Genomic DNA, 19,810 nt, shown 5'->3' with positions numbered 1-19,810 from the left:
ACAGTTGAGAAAACTTGGGGTTGTATCACCAAGAGAAGACAAACAGGGAGACAGTTTGCATTTCTGCTCTACTGAATGAGGTTGAGCATCTTTTCGGGTGTTTTACATTTTTATAAATGGATTCTATAAATCATTATCTATAAATTGTTCATCATCTCTGCCCATTTTTCCTTTGGATTGTTAGTTTGGTTCTATCGGTTTATGGACGCTTCTTACGTATTAGAGAAATTCGCACTTTGTCTCTGATATGCAGCATGCTTTTCCGGACCATTAGACTCAAACTGTACTCTCTGTCAGTTTTCAGTAATCACCACCATTGTTACGTGAAATGAAAATCACTCTAAAGGGCATATTGTTTCTCTCTTTAACAGATAACTCCGGCTATTACAAATTACGTAACCGACAAACTGGGGAAGAAATTTGTGGAGCCTCCACCATTTGATCTGACAAAGAGTTACTTGGACTCAAACTGTACCATCCCTTTAATTTTTGTGCTGTCTCCGGGAGCGGATCCTATGGCTAGTAAGTCTGCCTACTGCACACTTTGAAGAAACTATAAGTAAACCATCTTGCTCCATGGCCATCCCTTATAGGACTGCAGATCACTTAGTAAACCTGAGATGTATAAGGAAAAGTAACTGGAACCTTCCAGGGAAGTACCCGCACACTGAAAAGTAAGGCATGCTTTATGATTTTAGAGCAAGCACTGAAACTGGTATTTTGTGCTCTCTTAGGCCTGCTGAAATTTGCAAATGATAAAGCTATGTCTGGAAATAAATTTCAAGCTATTTCCCTGGGACAAGGACAAGGACCAATCGCAGCAAAAATGATCAAAGCAGCAACAGAAGAAGGAACTTGGGTGTGCCTACAGAACTGTCACCTTGCAGTCTCCTGGATGCCCATGTTGGAAAAAATATGTGAAGATTTTACCCCTGAAGTCTGTAACTCATCCTTTAGGCTTTGGCTCACAAGTTATCCATCTCCGAAAGTACGTTTACTTTGTATGAAGTTCAGTATATTTATTCAGTTTTCTCTTACGTTGTGTATCTTTTTTTTTTTAAAGATTTTATTTATTTATTTGACAGAGAGAAATCACAAGTAGGCAGAGAGGCAGGCAGAGAGAGATAGAGAGGAGGAAGCAGGCTCCCTGCTGAGCAGAGAGCCCAATGCGGGACTCGATCCCAGGACCCTGAGATCATGACCTGAGCTGAAGGCAGCGGCTTAACCACTGAGCCACCCAGGCACCCATTATGTTGTGTATCTTAATCAACATTTAAATGCTATACCTTGGGGCGCCTGGGTGGCTCAGTGGGTTAAAGCCTCTGCCTTTAGCTCAGGTCATGATCCCAGGGTCCTGGGATCGAGCCCCACGACCGACCGGCTCTCTGCTCAGTGGGAAGCCTGCTTCCCCCTCTATCTCTACCTGCCTCTCTGCCTACTGTGGTCTCTCTCTCTCTGTCAAAAAAAAAAAAAAAAAAATTATAAACGCTACACCTTAACAGGTCTTAAAAATATTTCTGGAGTCCTTTGTACCTATTTTTAACCCACTAGTATATGCATTTTTAGGACTCAATCTTCATCTCTTGAGTAATGCTCTGTTTATTCTGTCTTAGTTCCCAGTAACCATCCTACAGAACGGAGTGAAAATGACTAATGAACCTCCCACGGGTCTTCGGCTAAATCTCCTTCAATCTTATCTCTCTGATCCAATTTCTGATGCTCAGTTTTTCAGTGGATGCCCGGGAAAGGAACTGGTAATGTTCAGCCTCTGGAGCTTTTGAAATGTGCTCTTACAGTGAGAAATATCTGGGAATATAAATATTTAAGAATGTTAACATTCAGGCATTTTCTAAGAAGGCAGATATTATACTTATATTGTTCATCATTTTCTTCCCAGCAGTGTGTGCTCTGCTTCTTGCAGAGAAGACAGACGAATAGGTATCTGTTGACTGACTGAATGCCTTAGTTTGTAAACCAAAATCCAATAACAAGTTTGACAAAGACCCAAGAGTAGCAATCTGTTTTCATATCATGTATTCATTCTTTCAACAAAATGTGTGTTTGGTACTCTGCTGGGTACTAGATATAAAGCAGTGAGAATAAAATAGGCCACCTCCCCCCAAATCTGGCTTCATGGAACTTAAATCCTAGCCATACCATTTTGACATATTAATCTTGCTTTTCAGTGCACTCAAGTAAAACCGTTTGTACATGGTACTGGGGACTTAGGAATCCTAATAAATAAATAGCACTCATTTTTCCTTGCTGGCATTCTTACCAAAAGTGTAAACAAAAGTGAACCAGATTATAACTTTAGTTACTGATATAGACTAGGTTGGGAGATATAGTTGATGTCTGTGAACAAATAGGGTTCATATCACGGAATAGAATTAAGCAGATTGATCCACCCTCAGGAACAGAGGAAAACTTTCTTCCCTAAGGAAAGCTGGCTTCTAAGATGGAAAAGCTGAGCAAAGCATATCTGGTTAACTTTTCCAAAATTAATCAACCAGATAGATTATTCCCTTCTCCTGCAGTGAATACAAGGATAGAGAAAATCTAGAAGTGTTACACTGAGGTCTCTTCACATGGAAGGAAACATCAACACTAAAGGAAATTCATTCCTTGCCTTCACCCCAATGCCATTGATCATACTTGCCTATTTGAGCTAGAAAAAGAAATAAAGAATTGAATTCTTTGGAAGCCAGCTAGTTTCTGTTTAATGATACCTTCCGTGTTCCCCTAATTCTAAAAGCAATATTTTATTTGAAATTCTAGGAGAAAAGTAGGATATTTGGTGGGTTAGCTAGAAAGAGAGCTTAATAAAATGGAGAAGGTAGTACAGTGTCTGATTCCCATTGAGGGTTTGAGCTTCTGCAAGAAATCTCAATATTTCTCTGATATAACAGGTGCATTTTTGGCCTACAAGCATGACCAAAAATGTGGAGGGATTGTGATCTCCTTAAGGACCCCATTGGGTGAAAATACGTGGAAAATATAGGCAAATTAGGTTATTGCTCTCACTGCCAAAAGTTTTTCCCCTTTTAAATGTTTCACCACAGCTTTCACTCCATTTATTTAAAATATGCTTTAATTTATGTACAACATTTCAAGAATATAGTTATTCAGTAAGGCCATGGTGTACTTGTATTTTAATATTATATAAATAATTTCTACTACATCACATGAAGATAGTTGGATTTTTCCTGCATTTGGAGCTCTGTTTGAAATGATCGAATTTAAAACATCAAGGTAGCATACTTGAAACTTACTGGGGGGTTCCTCAAAGAGGTGGGTGACCATCCTCCAGAGTACTGACATAGGCTCAGGGAAAGGCCCATCCCTTCTGACATACCTGTCCCGCATATGAAGATGCCAGGCCAGAGTAAACAAACAAAGGTTTCAAAAATGATCTCCGAATGGAAAGTCATAAAATCAGGAACTATATATTGGGATTTATTCCTATCATAATAATTAATTATGCCCTCACCCTTCTAGTCTTAAGCATATGCCATTGAGTCTGTGGGATAACATTTTAAGTATTGAAGTTATAAATATCTGTGAAGCAACACCAAAGTATACATAGCCAGTACTTTGGCAAATGGTAGAATTGTTGCATTTTAACAAAGTTTAATATTGCAGTTTGTCTAGCTTTGGGGGTTTTAAGTCATAAGATTAAAACTTTTTATAACATGCATTGTTTGAGTTAGCACATCTTTTTTAAAAAGAAGTTTACAGAAATATATGATCATAGAATCTTATAATTGTTGATTCCCCTCATTTTACTGATATAAATCTGATCAGAACTTTTTCTTGTTGCCTAATTTTATATTCAAGACATGGGAGAAGTTGCTGTTTGGAGTTTGTTTTTTTCACGCCCTTGTACAAGAGAGAAAGAAATTTGGTCCTCTTGGCTGGAACATTCCATATGGATTTAATGAATCAGACTTACGCATCAGTATTCGACAACTACAGGTAAAATTAGAAAGAAATTAGCATTGATGGTGGATCACTGTGTGTCAGGCCCTAGACAACTCCCTTTGCTTAAAATAAACTTAATCCTCCCAACATCACTAGTGGGTGGGTAGATGGAGTAATTATAACCATGGTTTATGAAGCACTACCTCTGTGGATTTTTTCTGGTGCAAGTAATGGAAAACCTGATTCAAACTGGCTTAAACCATAATGAAACTTATTGTCTCAGGGAGCCTGGGTGGCTCAGTTGGTTAAGTGTCTGTCTTCAGCTCAAGTCATGATCCCAGGGTCCTAGGATGGAGCCACACATCAGGGTCCCTGCTCAGCATTTAACTGATTTAATTAAACTGACACAGCCTAAGCTTGGAGAACACTTTGCTGAAATCATCCTACTGCAGATAACTGGTCAACTGAGAATTCTCCACCTTCTGGCCAGGTCCCGGCCTGCAGCCTCTGGTGTCATCAGCCCTCCCAGCCCAAACATTGGAGCTGACAGGCATAGACTAAATCCTCTTTTTTTATTGCCAAGAACTGGGTACTCGAGAAGGGGGTCAGTCTTTAAATCATCTTCACCTGGTCCTACCAGCTGGCTACCTCTTGCTTCCAGAGAGGCAGATAAGCACACTTAGGGTTAAGTTCACAACCAAGGAATAAATTATTAGTCTCTGTGTCTTGCATATGCCACAATTTTAACATGAATTTCTCTTGGGATCGCTTCCTTTGGTTTTGGGAAAGGGGGGAAACCCAGTTAAACCTACCTTTCCCTTCCCCCAAAAATAAGAAAGGGAGAAACTTACCTCTCTCACAAATAACTTATCCTGCCACAAAAGACAACTTTCCTGTGTCTCCTGTTCATATCTCTTGATACTTCTCTTCCTCCTGAAAACATGGGAATCTCAAACAAAGAATGATACCTTCTTTTAACTTGGAAATATTTTTTCTTAACTGTGCATCAGTTCTGTTATAATTCCTGCACTCTTAGGTAATTTTCAGTGGCAGGAAAAGTTCTCATCTGGTAACTTATACCATCCAAATATATATATACCAAAAGTTCCTGTCTATGGGAAAAAGTAAAGGATCTGGAACTGGAAGAAATAAAATTCAGGCCTTCATATCATTTCACATTTCCCAGACTCTGCTTCCTGTTTGATATGGTTATTGGGAGATGAGTAAGATAATGTAAAAGCTATGCAAATAGTAGTTTTTATTACTATTGTAAGAGGTGTCATATTGTGTGAACCAGGCTTTGGCACTAAAATTTGTGATTACTTTGTTTTAATCACATTTAATGACATTTAATGACAGTGCCCTAAGTCAGGCACCAGGTTTTCAGCCTGGGCGCTATTGGTATTTGGGGTCAGATAGCTCCTGGCTGTGGGCAGCTGGCCTGTGTAGTGTTTAGCAGCATCCTAAACTTCTGCCAGTAGATGGCAGTAGCACCCCCAACCACTGATCTAAAATGTCCCCAGATAGTGCCAAAGGTCCCCTAGGGGACAAAATTGCCCCAGTTAACAGCCAGTTCCCTAAAACAAGGTTTATTCAAATTCATATGAAAAAGACTTGGTAATTTTCATGTCATCTTTTTTTGTTAAATGTTTTTCTTATTACAGAAACAATGCATGTTTATTTCCCCACCCTAAAATTGGAAGATGCAGATAAGCAAAATAATTTAAAATAAAAATAAAATAAACACTAATGGGGCACCTGGGTGGCTCAGTCAGTTGGTAAAGCATCTGACTCTTGACTTGGGCTTGGGCTCAGGGCGTGATCTCAGGGTTGTGAGATTGAGTCCCATGTGGGGCTTTGGCCTTTGCGCTGTGCAGGGAGCCTGGTTGAGAAGCCTCTCGTCCTTAGCATCCCTCCCTATTCTCACTCTTTCTCTCAATAAATAAATAAATAAATAAATAAATAAATAAATAAAAATAAAATAAACACTAATAATCATAGCCTTCCAGAGGTAAGTCGTGATGATAGTTCTTTCAGCCCCACTTCTGGGCATATAGATAGATGATTGACAGGTATTTAATGTCATTTTAAAATGGAAATGAAGTGAAAATTTGTGAATTTTTTCTCATTTTATTTTTCCTTTGTTTCAGTTATTTATAAATGAATATAATACTGTTCCATTTGAAGCTATCTCCTACCTGACTGGGGAATGTAATTATGGTGGAAGGGTGACAGATGATTGGGACAGACGTCTCCTCTTAACCATGCTGGCTGACTTTTATAACCCACAAATCATTGAAAACCCTCATTACAAGTTTTCTCCCAGTGGAAACTATGTTGCACCTCCTAAAGGCACCTACGATGAGTATACTGAATTCATTAAGGTAACTGATGCCACTGAAAATAGCAATTTTCAGTGTTCCTAAATTTTCTAAAAGCAAATAATGAAGTGTTCCCCTGTAATGTAGAGGGCTAGACAAGTAGTATGGTTTCAGTCAACTTTCAGTATCTTTTGTTTCTGGCCATTACTGAAAACTGGAAGAGTTTGGTTCCTGGGTGCTTAATGGGTAGGTGATTTTTAACCCTTTTAGGTCTGCATGTGTTTACACCTTATGAATTAATATAGCTGGTGGAAATGTGATGCTTGCTTCATTTGTTTCCCGGCAGAATCTTCCATTCACTCAACACCCTGAGATATTTGGATTACATGAAAATGTTGATATTTCCAAAGATCTGCAACAAACCAAAGTCCTCTTTGAATCCTTGCTCCTCACCCAGGGAGGCTCCAAACAGACAGGATCCTCAGGGAGTGCTGACCAGATTCTACTGGAAATCACCAAAGATATTCTCAAGAAGGTGATGTTTAGTTTAAAATATGTTGCTTATCCTATAAATTAAAATGGTACTGAAATGACAATCTGAAGATTCCGTTTAGCAGCATTAGGACCTTTTGTGAGAAACTGAGCCTTTGTGAGTCTTAGTTCCCAGACCTGTAAAGTGGTGATCATAGTGCTAGCCGTATAAGGTTTTTGTGAACATTTAAGAGGTCATGAATAAAGAGCTCTGTGTGATGCCTGGCACAATGTAAGTTCCTAGTAACTACAATTGTGGATGAGCTAATGAACATGTGACTTATTATCATTTCCAAGCACAGATAATGGATCTGCTTTATAAAAACTGGAGGAAGTTATCTGAACTTGCTGGTTCAAGGGGTGAATGGTTTTTAATCAACTTTAATCTATACCTTAGAGAGGGGACACAGGGAGTAAGATCAGCACTAAATTAGTAACTACAGCTTTTTTTTTTTTTTCCTTCATACTATAGCTCAAAATACTTAGTCTCCAGGTAAAGTGGAATGATACTCTTTTCTCACTTTTTTTCTGTGTCTTACATTCAATAAGGAAATACTAAGGGAACTTTAAAAAGATTATGGTCACCAGCGCAGATCTTCACAGTTGCCCTCCAGGGTAAATGCTATAATTAGCGCCATATTTCAGTACCAGGTATTCTGATAGAGCAGAGCCTGACCTGTGGTCCACCTGCCTGGAAAGCCCACAGATAGCAACACTCCTCTCCTCTGCCTTGGTGGCCTTGCCTTGTGACTTTACAATAATTCTTTTGCTCCACTCAGGGACCATTATCTGGAACTCCCTGACTAGAAAGCTTCTTTGCCTTTTAGGAGTGTGAATTCCAAGGTCTTGAGGCTTGATTATCAGTCCCAAAGTTCCCTTCACGTCTCAAGCATCTCACAGGTGCTTCAGAGAAAGCAGACACTTGACACCTTCTGTCTCCCTGTTCCTTGGACCCTTACTGTAGTCACGCATTAATTATTTGAAAGTGGGATAAGCTAAGCTATTGGGAGCCAGTTGATAATAGATTGGAAATAAATATAAAACAGGAAATGGCAAATCGGTTTTATCAGTGAAAAATAAGATTCATCTTACAAAAGGAAATTATACAACGTTTCAGAAATATATACCTTCTGCAAATTGTGATAGCATGTAGCAAAGAGCATTGGCTTTGCAGTTAGAGACCTGTGGATTTAAACAGATCATCTTTTGGCTGTGTGCCCTGGGCAGTCACTCAACCTCTCTGTAGAGTTGACCCTGAACAACAAAGGTTTGAACTTCACAGATCCAGTTATATGTGAATTTTTTTGATAAATACAGCACAGTACTATAAACATATCTTCTCTTCCCTAAGATTTTCTTAATCACATTTTATTTTCCCTAGCTTACTGTATTGTAAGAATATAGTATGTAATACATATGATCTACAAAATATATGTTAATCGATAGTTTATGTTATTGGCAAGGCTTCTGGTCAATTGTAGGTTATTAATAGTTAAGTTTTTGGAGAATTGAAGTTATACTTGGATTTTTTAACTATGTGGGGTCAGGGGGTCGGTGCCCTAATCCCTGTGTTGTTCATGGGTCAACTGTACTTGAATAGCCTCATCTGTAAAATGGAGATGACAACAGCCCCCTGAGAGTGCATGGTAAGGATTACATGCAATAATGTACGGAAAGCAGCACAACGCCTAGCACGTAGTAACTGCCTGGGGTTAGCTACCAGTGATGTGATAGCTGAATGAAACGAATTATCCATTCCCAAGGTAATACGTGATCTTCAAAATCTATTTTCTTAGCTACCAAGTGATTTTGACATTGAATTAGCGCTACTGAAGTTTCCTGTAAGATACGAAGAAAGCATGAATACCGTATTAGTACAAGAAATGGAAAGATTTAACAAGTAAGGATCTCTCTCCCCAGTGGTTCAGAAAACAACCAATCAAAGTTGATTTAAAAAAAAAAAAAAGCACACTGGTTTGAATTATAATTTTTAGAAAAAATTATCAAAACCTGTCATTTCCTTAGGATCCACCTGCACGCTCTAAAGTTGTATGGTGTTCTGCCCCAGCAGTGAAGGTGCCTTTTAGAATGCAAAAATGATGGTGGAAATGAGATCTGTTTTTACTGGTGAAAATATTCATTAGTTGTAATTCTCACCCACCCGTTATTAATCTCCTCAGGAACTAAAGACCAAATGAGCCAACGACAAGTCTTTTGTCATTTTTCTGCCACTTGATGCATATACACCTCTCCTTCCTGAGCCCCACCTAGGTCAATTACATACCCCATGACAGTGAACAAAGTATTTGCTTTGAATATTTTAATTGAATTTTCTACTATTCAATACTGGCTTAAGGTATAGAGAAATTGTTTTGAATGAATTATGAATTTTCTAAGGTGTTTTCAAGTTTATTTGGATTTCTGGACTTGTCAACACTTAAAAATATACTAAAACACTGTGATGCCTTAAGTCAGCACTTTTTATACAAAGACCATATGTATTTATATGTAATAACGTACTGTCTCTCAGTCTTTCAGTTGCCTAGGCTTCTAACCTAAAACCCTCAGCTCAGGTCTATTTACAGTGTTCTTAGCAGTTTGGGCCTACATGGGAAGCAAAGTATTTGCAAGTATATACATGAATTTATGGTTTATGCTTTAAGGAATTATTTCACAAGTTTCAGCCTTTGCATTACACCTTCATAACTTTTTTTGTATTTGCATTTTACCCTTTAATGGTATTTACCTGACATTTTCCCTAAAATCATTCTCTGCTTAAATTAGCCTGGTTTTAAGCCATAACACCCAGAAAGTAGCAACGTTGAAATATTATTTTCTATATTATGTAATGATTAAAATGAAAAATGTTCATCTAAGTGTCACCTAAAAGTACCTTCCCTTACCAAGTGGGAGATGACTCCATTTAGGGAAACACTCCCATAAAGCTGTGAATGAGATTTCTGCTATTTCTTCTGAAAGACAGACATTGGTATTTAACCTCACATGTACATTGATGACTTAATTTCTTTCTTTGCAGTTTAATTAAAACTATACGCAACACTCTACAGGACCTTGAAAAAGCTATTAAGGGAGTGGTTGTAATGGATTCTGCACTGGAGGCACTCTCTGGCAGTTTGCTTGTTGGAAAGGTTCCAGAAATATGGGCCAGACGATCATACCCAAGTCTTAAACCCCTAGCAAGTTATATCACAGATTTTCTAGCCCGGTTGAAATTTTTACAGGTAAAAGGTTATATGTTTTATTTATATATACATATAATTTTATTTTTTGGTTGACCGGAGAGAGATTAGAAATGCTCCAATCACTTGAATGTCTCTGAGTTGAGCAGTGTGGTTAGCAGTTTCATGATAATCTAACCAAACTTTTAGAATATTGAAAATAGGGGCATCTGGGTGGCTCAGTCAGTTAAGTGTCTGCCTTCAGCTCAGGTCATTCTGCTCAGCAGGGAGCCTGCTTCTGCTTCTCCCTCTGCCCCTCCTTCTAGTTGTATTCTCTCTCTCAAATACATAAATAATTTTTTTTAAAAGAAAAGAAGGGGCAACTGGATGGCTCAGTGGGTTAAGCCTCTGCCTTTGGCTCAGGTCATGATCTCAGGGTCCTGGGATAGAGCCCCACTAAGCTTTCTGCTTAGAAGGGAGCCTGCTTCCTTCTCTCTCTCTGCCTGCCTCTCTGACTACAGTGACCTCTGTCTGTCAAATAAATAAATATTAAAATAAATAAATAAATAAATAAAAGAAAATATATTGAAAATAACACATACTTAAAAGTACTGAGTAGAAAGTTAAAATTTTACTTTACCCAAGTCCAAGTAATATGTGACATTTACATTTTTTTAAGATTCTAGGTTTGTGTCTCTCTGAGACCACATACTTGGTCTCGTGATTTTAATACTGGTGGTAAATCACAAAAAGAACCCAAGATTTGGATTCACCAATAATTGGCCATTGTCTTAAAATCATTGCTTCTTATCCCCTATCTCATAAAAGGAAAAAGTTGAGTGCTTTGAAATCTCCACCTTCCCCCTCCAATCCCAAACACACACATAAAGAATGTTCAGGGCACTATCTCTCTTCCCCAGCAACTCGACTTGCCCGCATTGTATGATTACTGTTTATGTGGGGCCAAGAGGTGTGGAGAGCCCCCAGAATACTTCCTGAAAATTCATATTAGGTATATGACCTTCCCGGGTTCAGTTGCCTTTCTTTCTTTCTTTTCTTTTTTAAAGATTTTTTTATTTATTTGTTTGACAGACAGAGATCACAGGTAGGCAGAGAGAGAGAGGAGGAAGCAGGTTCCCCACTGAGCAGAGTGCCTGATGTGGGGCTCGATCCCAGGACCCCGGGACCATGACCTGAGCCGAAGGCAGAGGCTTTAACCCACTGAGCCACCCAGGCGCTCCTTCAGTTGCCTTTCTATTACAATAGAGCTTTATTTGTTTCACTGTGGAAGCTAATCATAAAATAGCCAGTGCTTATGAAAATGAACTGTATCTTATTGTTTCAGTCTGTTTTGTTTTGTGTTTTGAGAGAGAGCAAGCACAGGAACATGCATGCCTATGTGGGGGAGGGGCAGAGAGAGAGAACCCCAAGCTGACTCCATGCTGAGTGTGGAGCCCATCGCTGGGCTTGATCCCACAACCCTGAGATCATGACCTGAGCTGAAATCAAGAGTTGGATGCTTAACCAACGAGCCACCCCGGTGCCCTATTTTTTTTTTTTTTTAATTAGTTAGTGGGCTTGTTCGTCTAGTACACCTGCTTGCCATTTGTATTTCTCCTGTGAATTGCCTCTTCATCTCTTCAGCCCATTTTTCCTCAAGGCTGTTTCTGAAAAATAAATTTATAGGAGCTTTTTGTGTAGATTTTACATTTAAGAGACCAAAAAAAAAAAAGTCTAGGAAACTGCGGTTTTCAGTGTTCAGGCTGTAGGAGAGTTGCCACTTAACAGTTTTTTCCTCCATAAAACAGTCAATTTTATCTCACAAGGCAAGAGTCTGATGGTGTGTGGTAAGAACCCAGCAAAAGTGGACTATTCTTTTGTAACATCATAACTTGTTGAACTTTATCAAATGCCTTTGCAGCATTTATTGCTGATGAGGTGACTTTTTTCCTTCTTCAGCTTGTTATTGCATTAAATTATGTCACTAGATTTCCAAGTGTAAAACCATCCTTGTGTTTTCTAGAAAAATTCCTGTTGGTCAGTGGATCCTTCTTCTAGTGCTTTCATCAATTCCATTTGCCTATTTGTAGGGATTTTGATAGACATTACCTAGTCAGCCTCCAAAAAATTATTTAATTGTATCCCCAATGACAGTGAATATGAGTGCCTGTTTCTCAGAATTAACCCTTTTCATCTTTGCTGACTGGATAAGTGAAGCTGTATGTATCGGGCCGAGCCCCAGCCACATCCACAGCTTTCTGAGTTCGTCCTGTGTGTACCGGCGTCTTCCCATGCCTTCCGGAAGCATTTGACATGTCGTTACTCGCATCCTCCCCTTGCCACAATCTTCCTTTTTTTTTTTTTTTTTTTTAACACTTTAGTTCATTTCCCAAGCTTTTCTGAAACTTATTGGAACTGCTTTCCATTTCCCATATATTGCTTCCTTCCTAAAGGACCTCAAAGAATCATTACGTTGGTCTTTTAGAGGGGTCCTGGCACGGTGCCAACAGGGAGAAGCTCCAGGACAAATTTCTTTTGTTGTTGTTAATAAAAACTTCATGCCACGTTCCCTACTCGCTGAAATTTGAATTTCCCCCTTGGAATCATTCCATTCAAATGAGTAAGAAAGATCTCACTCATGATTGGGCACTTCTATCACCCTTCGCCACACAGCTTCCTCTGAATGGATCTCTCCCCGATTGTCCCCTTACCCTTAGGGAAACTGTATGGTTTTCCCCTCTCCTTTTTTTTCTCCTGGACTCTTGACTTCACCTCCCAATGCATTTTATTTTTTTATTTTTATTTTATTTTATTTTTTTTTAAAGATTTTATTTATTTATTTGACAGAGAGAGATCAGAAGCAGGCAGAGAGGCCGGCAGAGAGAGAGAAGGAAGCAGGCTCCCGGCTGAGCAGAGAGGACTGATATGGGGCTCGATCCCAGAACCCTGCGATCATGACCCAAGCCAAAGGCAGGGGCTTAACCCACTGAGCCACCCAGGCGCCCCCCCCCCAAAGCATTTTAGAGTTACCATGTTAAGCAAATGAGTTGTCCAGAGTTTTCTCTTTTTTCTTCTTTTCTGTCTCACCATTCATCCTAGTTATCTGACACTTAGTGTCTGTGTGACTTTGAGCAAGATGGTATTCATCTTTCTGCCCTCCAGTCTCCTCATCTGTAAAGTGGAAGGAATAACTCGCTGAGTTATTTTGTGAGCCAAATAAGGTAATGCACGTAAAGTGCTTAGCACAGTGCCTGGCACGCGCTAAGTAAATGGTCGCTAACTCAGAAGCCCTGTACAAGTCGCTGACCCAGATACCCATGACATTCTTGGCTAAACAAAGCCCTGGAGTGAGCAGGGGAATTTTCTATACCCTCACCTTCTGGGCTCTAACAGCTTTTTTGTTCATGGTGCTGGTTCTGCCTGGCTTGTGTCCTTGTCAAGCTCCATTTCTTTCTCTACCTCTTCTTTTTTATTTTTAAGATTTATTTATTTATTTGAGAGAGATGGGTGGTAGGGCAAGAGGGAAAGAATCTCAGGCAGATGCCTTGCTGTGTGCTCTCCCGACCAACGCCAGGTTCGATCTCACAATCCTGAGATCACGACCCAAGTAGAAATCAAGAGTCCAGTGCTTAACCTGCTGAGCCACCCAGGCACCCCTCCCACCTCTTCTTGATTTGATAAGCTTGTACCGTTGCAACATATCTAGCACCAGTCTGGTCTCTTCCTCCCAGGAAGCAAAGCTGGCTTCTTCCCACAGTGCACTGCTCGCTCAGAGACAGAGTTCATTTTATTGATTCATCTGTTCATTCAACTAATAGGAACTGAGACCCCCACCCCTTTGTCCAAAACATCCTATTGTGTCCTCTGTGAGATGAAAGGGTGAAGACCACATGAGCCCTGCCTTCAAGTTGCCAATAGTCTATAAGGGGATAAGCTTATGTATCTAAGAAAAGACAAATCCAGTAGACTAGGGGATGCATCATAAAAGATCAACTCATAAAATGTTCTGGGAATTTGAAGAAGAGAGAGAGTTCTTCTAGCCCAGGAAAGCAGACAGCTTGTTTATTGGATGCGGAAGCCTTTGAGCTGAGTCTAAAGGATAAGAGGTTTTGGACACTGTGGGGAAAATGGAAAAGGACTTAAAGATAGCTATGTGATGAAAGGCACTATCTCATTTAAGACTGATTCTGCTGTAAAAATTCTGACATAAACACAAAGTTTATTGCCTCAGTAATTGGAAAACCCAGAGCATCAGGCTGACCTGGGGTGCAAAATGGCTTCCTGGTCCTGGATTTTTGCACCTTGTCTCCTGGCTCCACTTCTCTGAGGCTTGACTCCATCCCCAGGGAGGTTCTTTTCTGATGGTAGCAAAAGAGCAGCAACTCTGGCCCCACATCCACACAGTTTCAAAGAGCTGAGCGTCTTTTCCCCACAAGTCCCAGCAAGAGTCTCTGCATCTCTGGCTTTGACTGTGTCATGTGTCCATTCCTGAATCGATCACGATGACTGCAGGTATCCTCGGCCGGCCTGAATCACGCGCCCACCCCAGGAGGTGGAGTTCCTGCACCAGAAGCACTTGGGTTGAGAGTGTGGAAAGTTCTTGCACCAGAAGCACTTGAGTTGAGTGTGGAGGAAAGCCTCCATCGGGGTGTTAAGAGTCGTGTCACTTGAAGATAAGCTGAAAATACAGTACAGTGGATGTCCCTCCAATGCAGAGAAGAGACCAGCAAATAGTTGGGTTAGAATGCCAGATGCTTGAAGGGGAATTAATAAAAGGGACCAAGCGGAAATACAGTTTTGAGGCAAGATTGTGAGGTCTCTCATATAGGAGACTAAAATGCTGAGACTTTAGTTTGTAGAGTAGTAGTAGATCTCTAAAGAACTATGCAAGGTGCTAAACCCAGTCCGAGCCATGCATGGTGAAGTTGACTCTGCAAACATGACTCTAGATGTACTGAGGAGAGAGGGAAGATGTGAGAAGATGGACACATCAGTACAGAAAGAAGTGGCTCTCTGGAGGGGGCAGTGGGAGTTGAGAGGTTTGAGGAGCTGGAATCAACACACAGGGGCTCTGTGCTATGATGTGTAAGATGGCTGAAGGTAATGGCTTTTGAGTGGTATTAAGTAATATAAAAATTTCCAAATAATTTACCTTTGGCTCTTTGTAGAAGATGTGAATCTTTCAAACTTTGTTTTATTCATTTAATATTAAAATTAGTTTGATCTTTCCAAGAAGAGTAACTATAAAGGCAAAGAAGTAGAAGGTCAAGGTTGCATGTTTTGTGTGTCAGGGAAGAGAGTCCTGTGATGGAAAGTGTGGGCAGCACAAAAACCAGAATCGGGTATTGTCTATGAAGTGAAGCTGTTTGAGCTGGAAAATGAACATAATGTATTTTTTTTTTTTTTGCCCTTTACAGGACTGGCATAATTCAGGAAAACCAAATGTGTTTTGGCTCTCAGGATTCTTTTTCACCCAAGCCTTCCTTACTGGAGCGATGCAGAATTATGCCAGAAAATACACCATCCCTATTGATTTACTAGGATATGAATTTGAGGTACAGTAACCCCCTGAACTCCACAGTCTATCATTATATCAAAATCATGTATTTAAACAAGGAAGAGATACAAAATTCCTATCTTTATGGTCCATTATAAACTATTTGACTTCTTTCCATTCTTTGTATTTCATGAAGAAAGTAGATGATACTTGTCTCACTGCGTCTGATAGGACTTTTCTATATTTCAATTTCCACTCAAATAATCTAATGTTCCTCTACTGTTTTAACAAAAACCAATATAAGGTACAGTAAAACCTGAAAAAATGCTTAAAAAAGAACTGTATTATGCATTTTTATATTTACACTTTTACTGAAAATTTGATATAAGCCACTATAGAGTGGAGTTTCCCTGAATACATTCTGAAAATTGAGCAGATGTTTTCCTTATGAGACAAAGTTGTCTGGGAAAGAGACCATTACGAGTGTGGGCCTCTCCCTTCAGGTTATTCCTTCGGATACATCCGAGACGGCCCCTGAAGACGGCGTGTTCATCCACGGATTGTATCTCGACGGAGCACGCTGGGACAGAACAAGGTCAGGGCTCTCAGCCGCAGAGACGTCTGTAGTTGAAGCTGAATGAGTAAAACATGGCATCGGCTGCTTCCCTCCCGCCCACCCCAACAAGGGCCTCTTCTAGGGAATTATGGCAAGCAGTAAAAAATAACAGAATCCTTGCCATAAATCATTACTCAGGCTGGAGCAACTGATCAGTATTTTTAGGTCCTGAAGAATTTGTAGTTAATATTTCAATGGTCTAACTGAAATTATTTTCTTCTTCTGTTTTAGGACTGTTACCTTCTATTATAACAGGCAGGAATGCCTCACTTTCAAACATTTTATGGTTATAGTATACTTCCCATTTCTGTTGGTGAATGGGAAACTTTCTCTTAGATTTTGATGACATAGTAAATAAATATTTAAAATCAAGACCGAATTTCCAGCTTGGGAAACTGAGCATTGCTATTCTTGTTTAACATATGTAGGGAAGGGGCACGTCGGTGGCACAGTCACTTCTGCAGCAGACTCTTAGTTTCGGTTCAGGTCGTGATCTCAGAGTGGTGGGATCAAGCCCTGAGTTGGGAGTCTGCTTGACATTGTCTCTCTCTCCTTCTGCCTCTCCAGTTCATGCTTGTGTAAGCTCGCTCTCAAATAATATATAAATTTTTAAAAATGTACATCGGGCTAAGAGGGAAGGGGAGTGATTATTTCCCTTGGAGCCCTGCTCTTTATCAGTTCATTAATAAGCACAGTCCTCTATTTCCAAGGTCGGAGTTAGGCTTTGCTCTCAAGGGAGGGTTAAAGGCTGAAGCCCAGAGAGTCACTTGAAGGCAGCAAGACGGAGGCTCTAGAGAGATCATTCCAAGACAGGGCGAAGAGGAGACTCAGCTGCGTCTAGTTCCTGTGGTTATTTCTGTCTGTCTTCTTTTTCATCACAGTACTGACATTTGTGTTAACTTCCCTTTCCTAAAGTGTGTATTCATCCATCTTTTTCTTCCTTCCTCCTCCTCCTCCCTCCCTCTCCTCCTTCCCTCTTTTTTTTGAACAAATAGACACTGTAGCATAGGGAAAAGAAACCATGTTTTCTAGATAGGCAGATGTACATTTGAATTCTGACTCCGGCGCTGAAGGTCTGTGTCAATCTCTCTGAGCCTCCACTTTTCATGAGTGGAACAGGAATAGGGACAAGGCCACAGTGGGAACCAAATGTGATACAATAGTGTTGACCTCATGGACTGTGCTTAAAAAGTGGAAGGGTTCCCTAGGCGGCTCCGTTGGTTAAGCGTCTACCTTTGGGTTAGGTCATGATCCCAGGGTCCTAGGACTGAGCCCTGAGTTGGGCTCCCTGCTCAGTGGGGAGACCGTTTCTCCCGCTCCCTCTGCCCTTCCCCCTGCTTGTGCTCTATCTAAAATAAATAAATTAATTAATAAAATATTTTTTAAAAAGTGGCAGGAATTAATATTTGTCCACTGTTTGCACACACTGCCTTGCCATAATTATCTTTTGTTTCTTTTAATTATTCACTGTCTCTTCCTTGGCTGTGTTTTGTGTTGTTTTATATTCCTTTCTCTGAGTATTTCTGATCCTCTCTTGTATTAAAAGCCAATATCTAAATAGCAGTTTCTAGAAGCAAATTTCATCTTACTTCTAATAAACATGTTTATTTGTCCTCTCAGTGGATTGCTTGCCGAACAACGTCCCAAACTTCTATTTGACCTGATGCCCATCATATGGATAAAACCAAGTAAGTCTACCTCTAATAAAGTTTCTTAAGAGTTTTAGAGAAGGGTAATCATAGATATTTTTAACGGCTCCCCCAATTAAGTCTTTGTTCAAACCTATTAAAACATTGTTTAATTACAATAAATAGCGACTGAATGTTTACATTGGAAATATATTTTTCCCCTGTTTTGTGTTGAATTCATATTATTCTGGAGATATCATTCTGCCTCTTTTTGCTCTTATCCCATGGAATGCAACATTTTCTCTGCCCTTACCCCCCCCCACTTCTACTTTTCCAGAGTCCAGAGCTTCCCATCAATATTTTGATGCTGAAAAGCTTTTGCACACCTCTCAGAAACACACAGCTGGTGGCTAGAGTCTTCTGGCTAAAGGAAACTCCTAAGCCCCAGAGCCATCCAGGTGCCCAAAGGCACAGCTGTTGCAAGGCACAGGGTGTGGAGGCCAGCTCTGCTCTCCTGGGAAAGCTCCTTGCTCCTTCCTGACTTCTGCTACCTTTATTTTTCCCTGAATCTGAACAAATGAGACTCCTTCAATTTTTCTTTCTTCTCTAGTGTTTTTGTTCTCCTTTAACTATCCATGGAAACGTTTCCAAATCACCCACAATCACCACCTCACAAATTAAGCATTTTCATTAGTAATGCAGTTCAATTATAACTCCAAGAAATGCAGCCTTAGTTTAGAAAGGCTCCTAATATCTCATATCGGGCCTTTCAAGGATAATATGTAGGTTCTTTCTGTGAGTAGGTAAGAGTTAGTGAGTTTTTCCTAGTAATAACCTGCTGAAAGCAAACAGTAACTTCCGCTCCTTCTGATTTATGCATTTCTTGTATTCGGGTTCCAAGCAGCGGTGTCCTCTCTTTTTATGCCCGCCTCATTACCTAATGTATTTTATTCCTTCTTCCCTACATTCTCCTCCTCTCCCACAACTTCCCGAGTGTTTTCATGCCTGCTGAGTTATCAGGATTCCTGAAAGCTCTCGATTTCTATCCTGTAGACTAAGAATCACACACCACATGAAATCACTTGTCTTGTTCCACAGCCAGAATCCTATTCCCACAGTAAACTAACAATAACAACATCAAAATGTTGAAATATTGTAATCCTGATCTTTGCTTTAGTACTAAAATAGTTGGTCTTTTAGTCCCAGGCGCTGCTTTCCCTTTACCAAATGAACGTATTTCTTTCTTTTCCAAGCTCTGAAGTCTCAGATTGTGAAATTGAATGCCTACGTCTGTCCCCTCTACAAGACAAGTGAACGTAAAGGAACCCTTTCCACTACAGGACATTCCACTAACTTTGTTATTGCAATGTTGTTGAAGACGGACCAACCCACTCAACACTGGATCAAGCGTGGGGTTGCTTTGCTGTGTCAGTTGGACAACTAGATTGGAAAAACTTAGGAAAATATATGAAAGACATTTAAAAAAAAAATGTGTGTTATCTTCACATACTTCAAAATATATATTTTATAAAACCAAGTATCTTCGTGTCGTTTTTTTTTTAAGATTTTATTTATTTATTTGACAGAGAGAAATTACAAGTACACTGAGAGGCAGGCAGAGAGAGAGAGAAGGAAGCAGGCTCCCTGCCGAGCAGAGAGCCCGATGCGGGACTCGATCCCAGGACCCTGAGATCATGACCTGAGCTGAAGGCAGCGGCTTAACCCACTGAGCCACCCAGGCGCCCCTCTTTTTTTTTTTTTTTTTTTTTGAAGTAGGCTCTATGCCCAGTGTGGAGTCCAACCCAATGCTTGAACTCACAACCCTGAGATCAAGACCTGAGCTGAGATCAGGAGTTGGATACATAACAGGCTGGGCCACCCAGGCACCCCATGTGTCTTTCTTTTAAATGGTCTTTTCACAGCCCTCCTCCCTGATGTACCACTCTTGCTTGACTGGAATACAGCTCGTCTAGAAAACCTGAAGGAAATGTTTCTTTGAAGCATCTGAGAAACCTTTGGAACTTCTATTTATTTTCTATGTAGGTGAAAAACAGATTTGGGGAGACTAACTGCATAAAACTTAGTATCAGAAAATATGTTTTCACAAGTGTTAAGTC

The 19,810-nt window shown here is 40.1% G+C and overlaps 1 protein-coding gene across 4 annotated transcripts in view; it reads left to right on the top strand.

The window, feature by feature from the left end:
- Positions 1-19,230, top strand: part of DNAH12 (dynein axonemal heavy chain 12) — a 221,501-nt gene extending 202,271 nt beyond the window's left edge. For 3 of the 4 annotated variants that reach the window (XM_059161254.1, XM_059161256.1, XM_059161257.1), the window contains 12 exons: positions 372-522; positions 735-988; positions 1,614-1,754; positions 3,838-3,975; positions 6,072-6,305; positions 6,589-6,777; positions 8,570-8,673; positions 9,811-10,015; positions 15,370-15,507; positions 15,953-16,044; positions 17,686-17,753; positions 18,947-19,230. In XM_059161254.1, the coding sequence (XP_059017237.1) occupies positions 372-522; positions 735-988; positions 1,614-1,754; positions 3,838-3,975; positions 6,072-6,305; positions 6,589-6,777; positions 8,570-8,673; positions 9,811-10,015; positions 15,370-15,507; positions 15,953-16,044; positions 17,686-17,753; positions 18,947-19,137 (1,905 nt within the window). In that variant the 3' untranslated portion in view covers positions 19,138-19,230. Of the gene's footprint in view, positions 1-371; positions 523-734; positions 989-1,613; positions 1,755-3,837; positions 3,976-6,071; positions 6,306-6,588; positions 6,778-8,569; positions 8,674-9,810; positions 10,016-15,369; positions 15,508-15,952; positions 16,045-17,685; positions 17,754-18,946 lie in introns of those variants that run through there. The other variant, XM_059161258.1, reaches the window with a different exon arrangement.
- Positions 19,231-19,810: the final 580 nt, after the last annotated feature.

Source organism: Mustela lutreola, chromosome 2 (assembly GCF_030435805.1).
Source record: "Mustela lutreola isolate mMusLut2 chromosome 2, mMusLut2.pri, whole genome shotgun sequence".
In the NCBI taxonomy this organism is placed as follows: domain Eukaryota; kingdom Metazoa; phylum Chordata; class Mammalia; order Carnivora; family Mustelidae; genus Mustela; species Mustela lutreola.
This window is presented reverse-complemented; position numbering and strand designations above follow the sequence as displayed.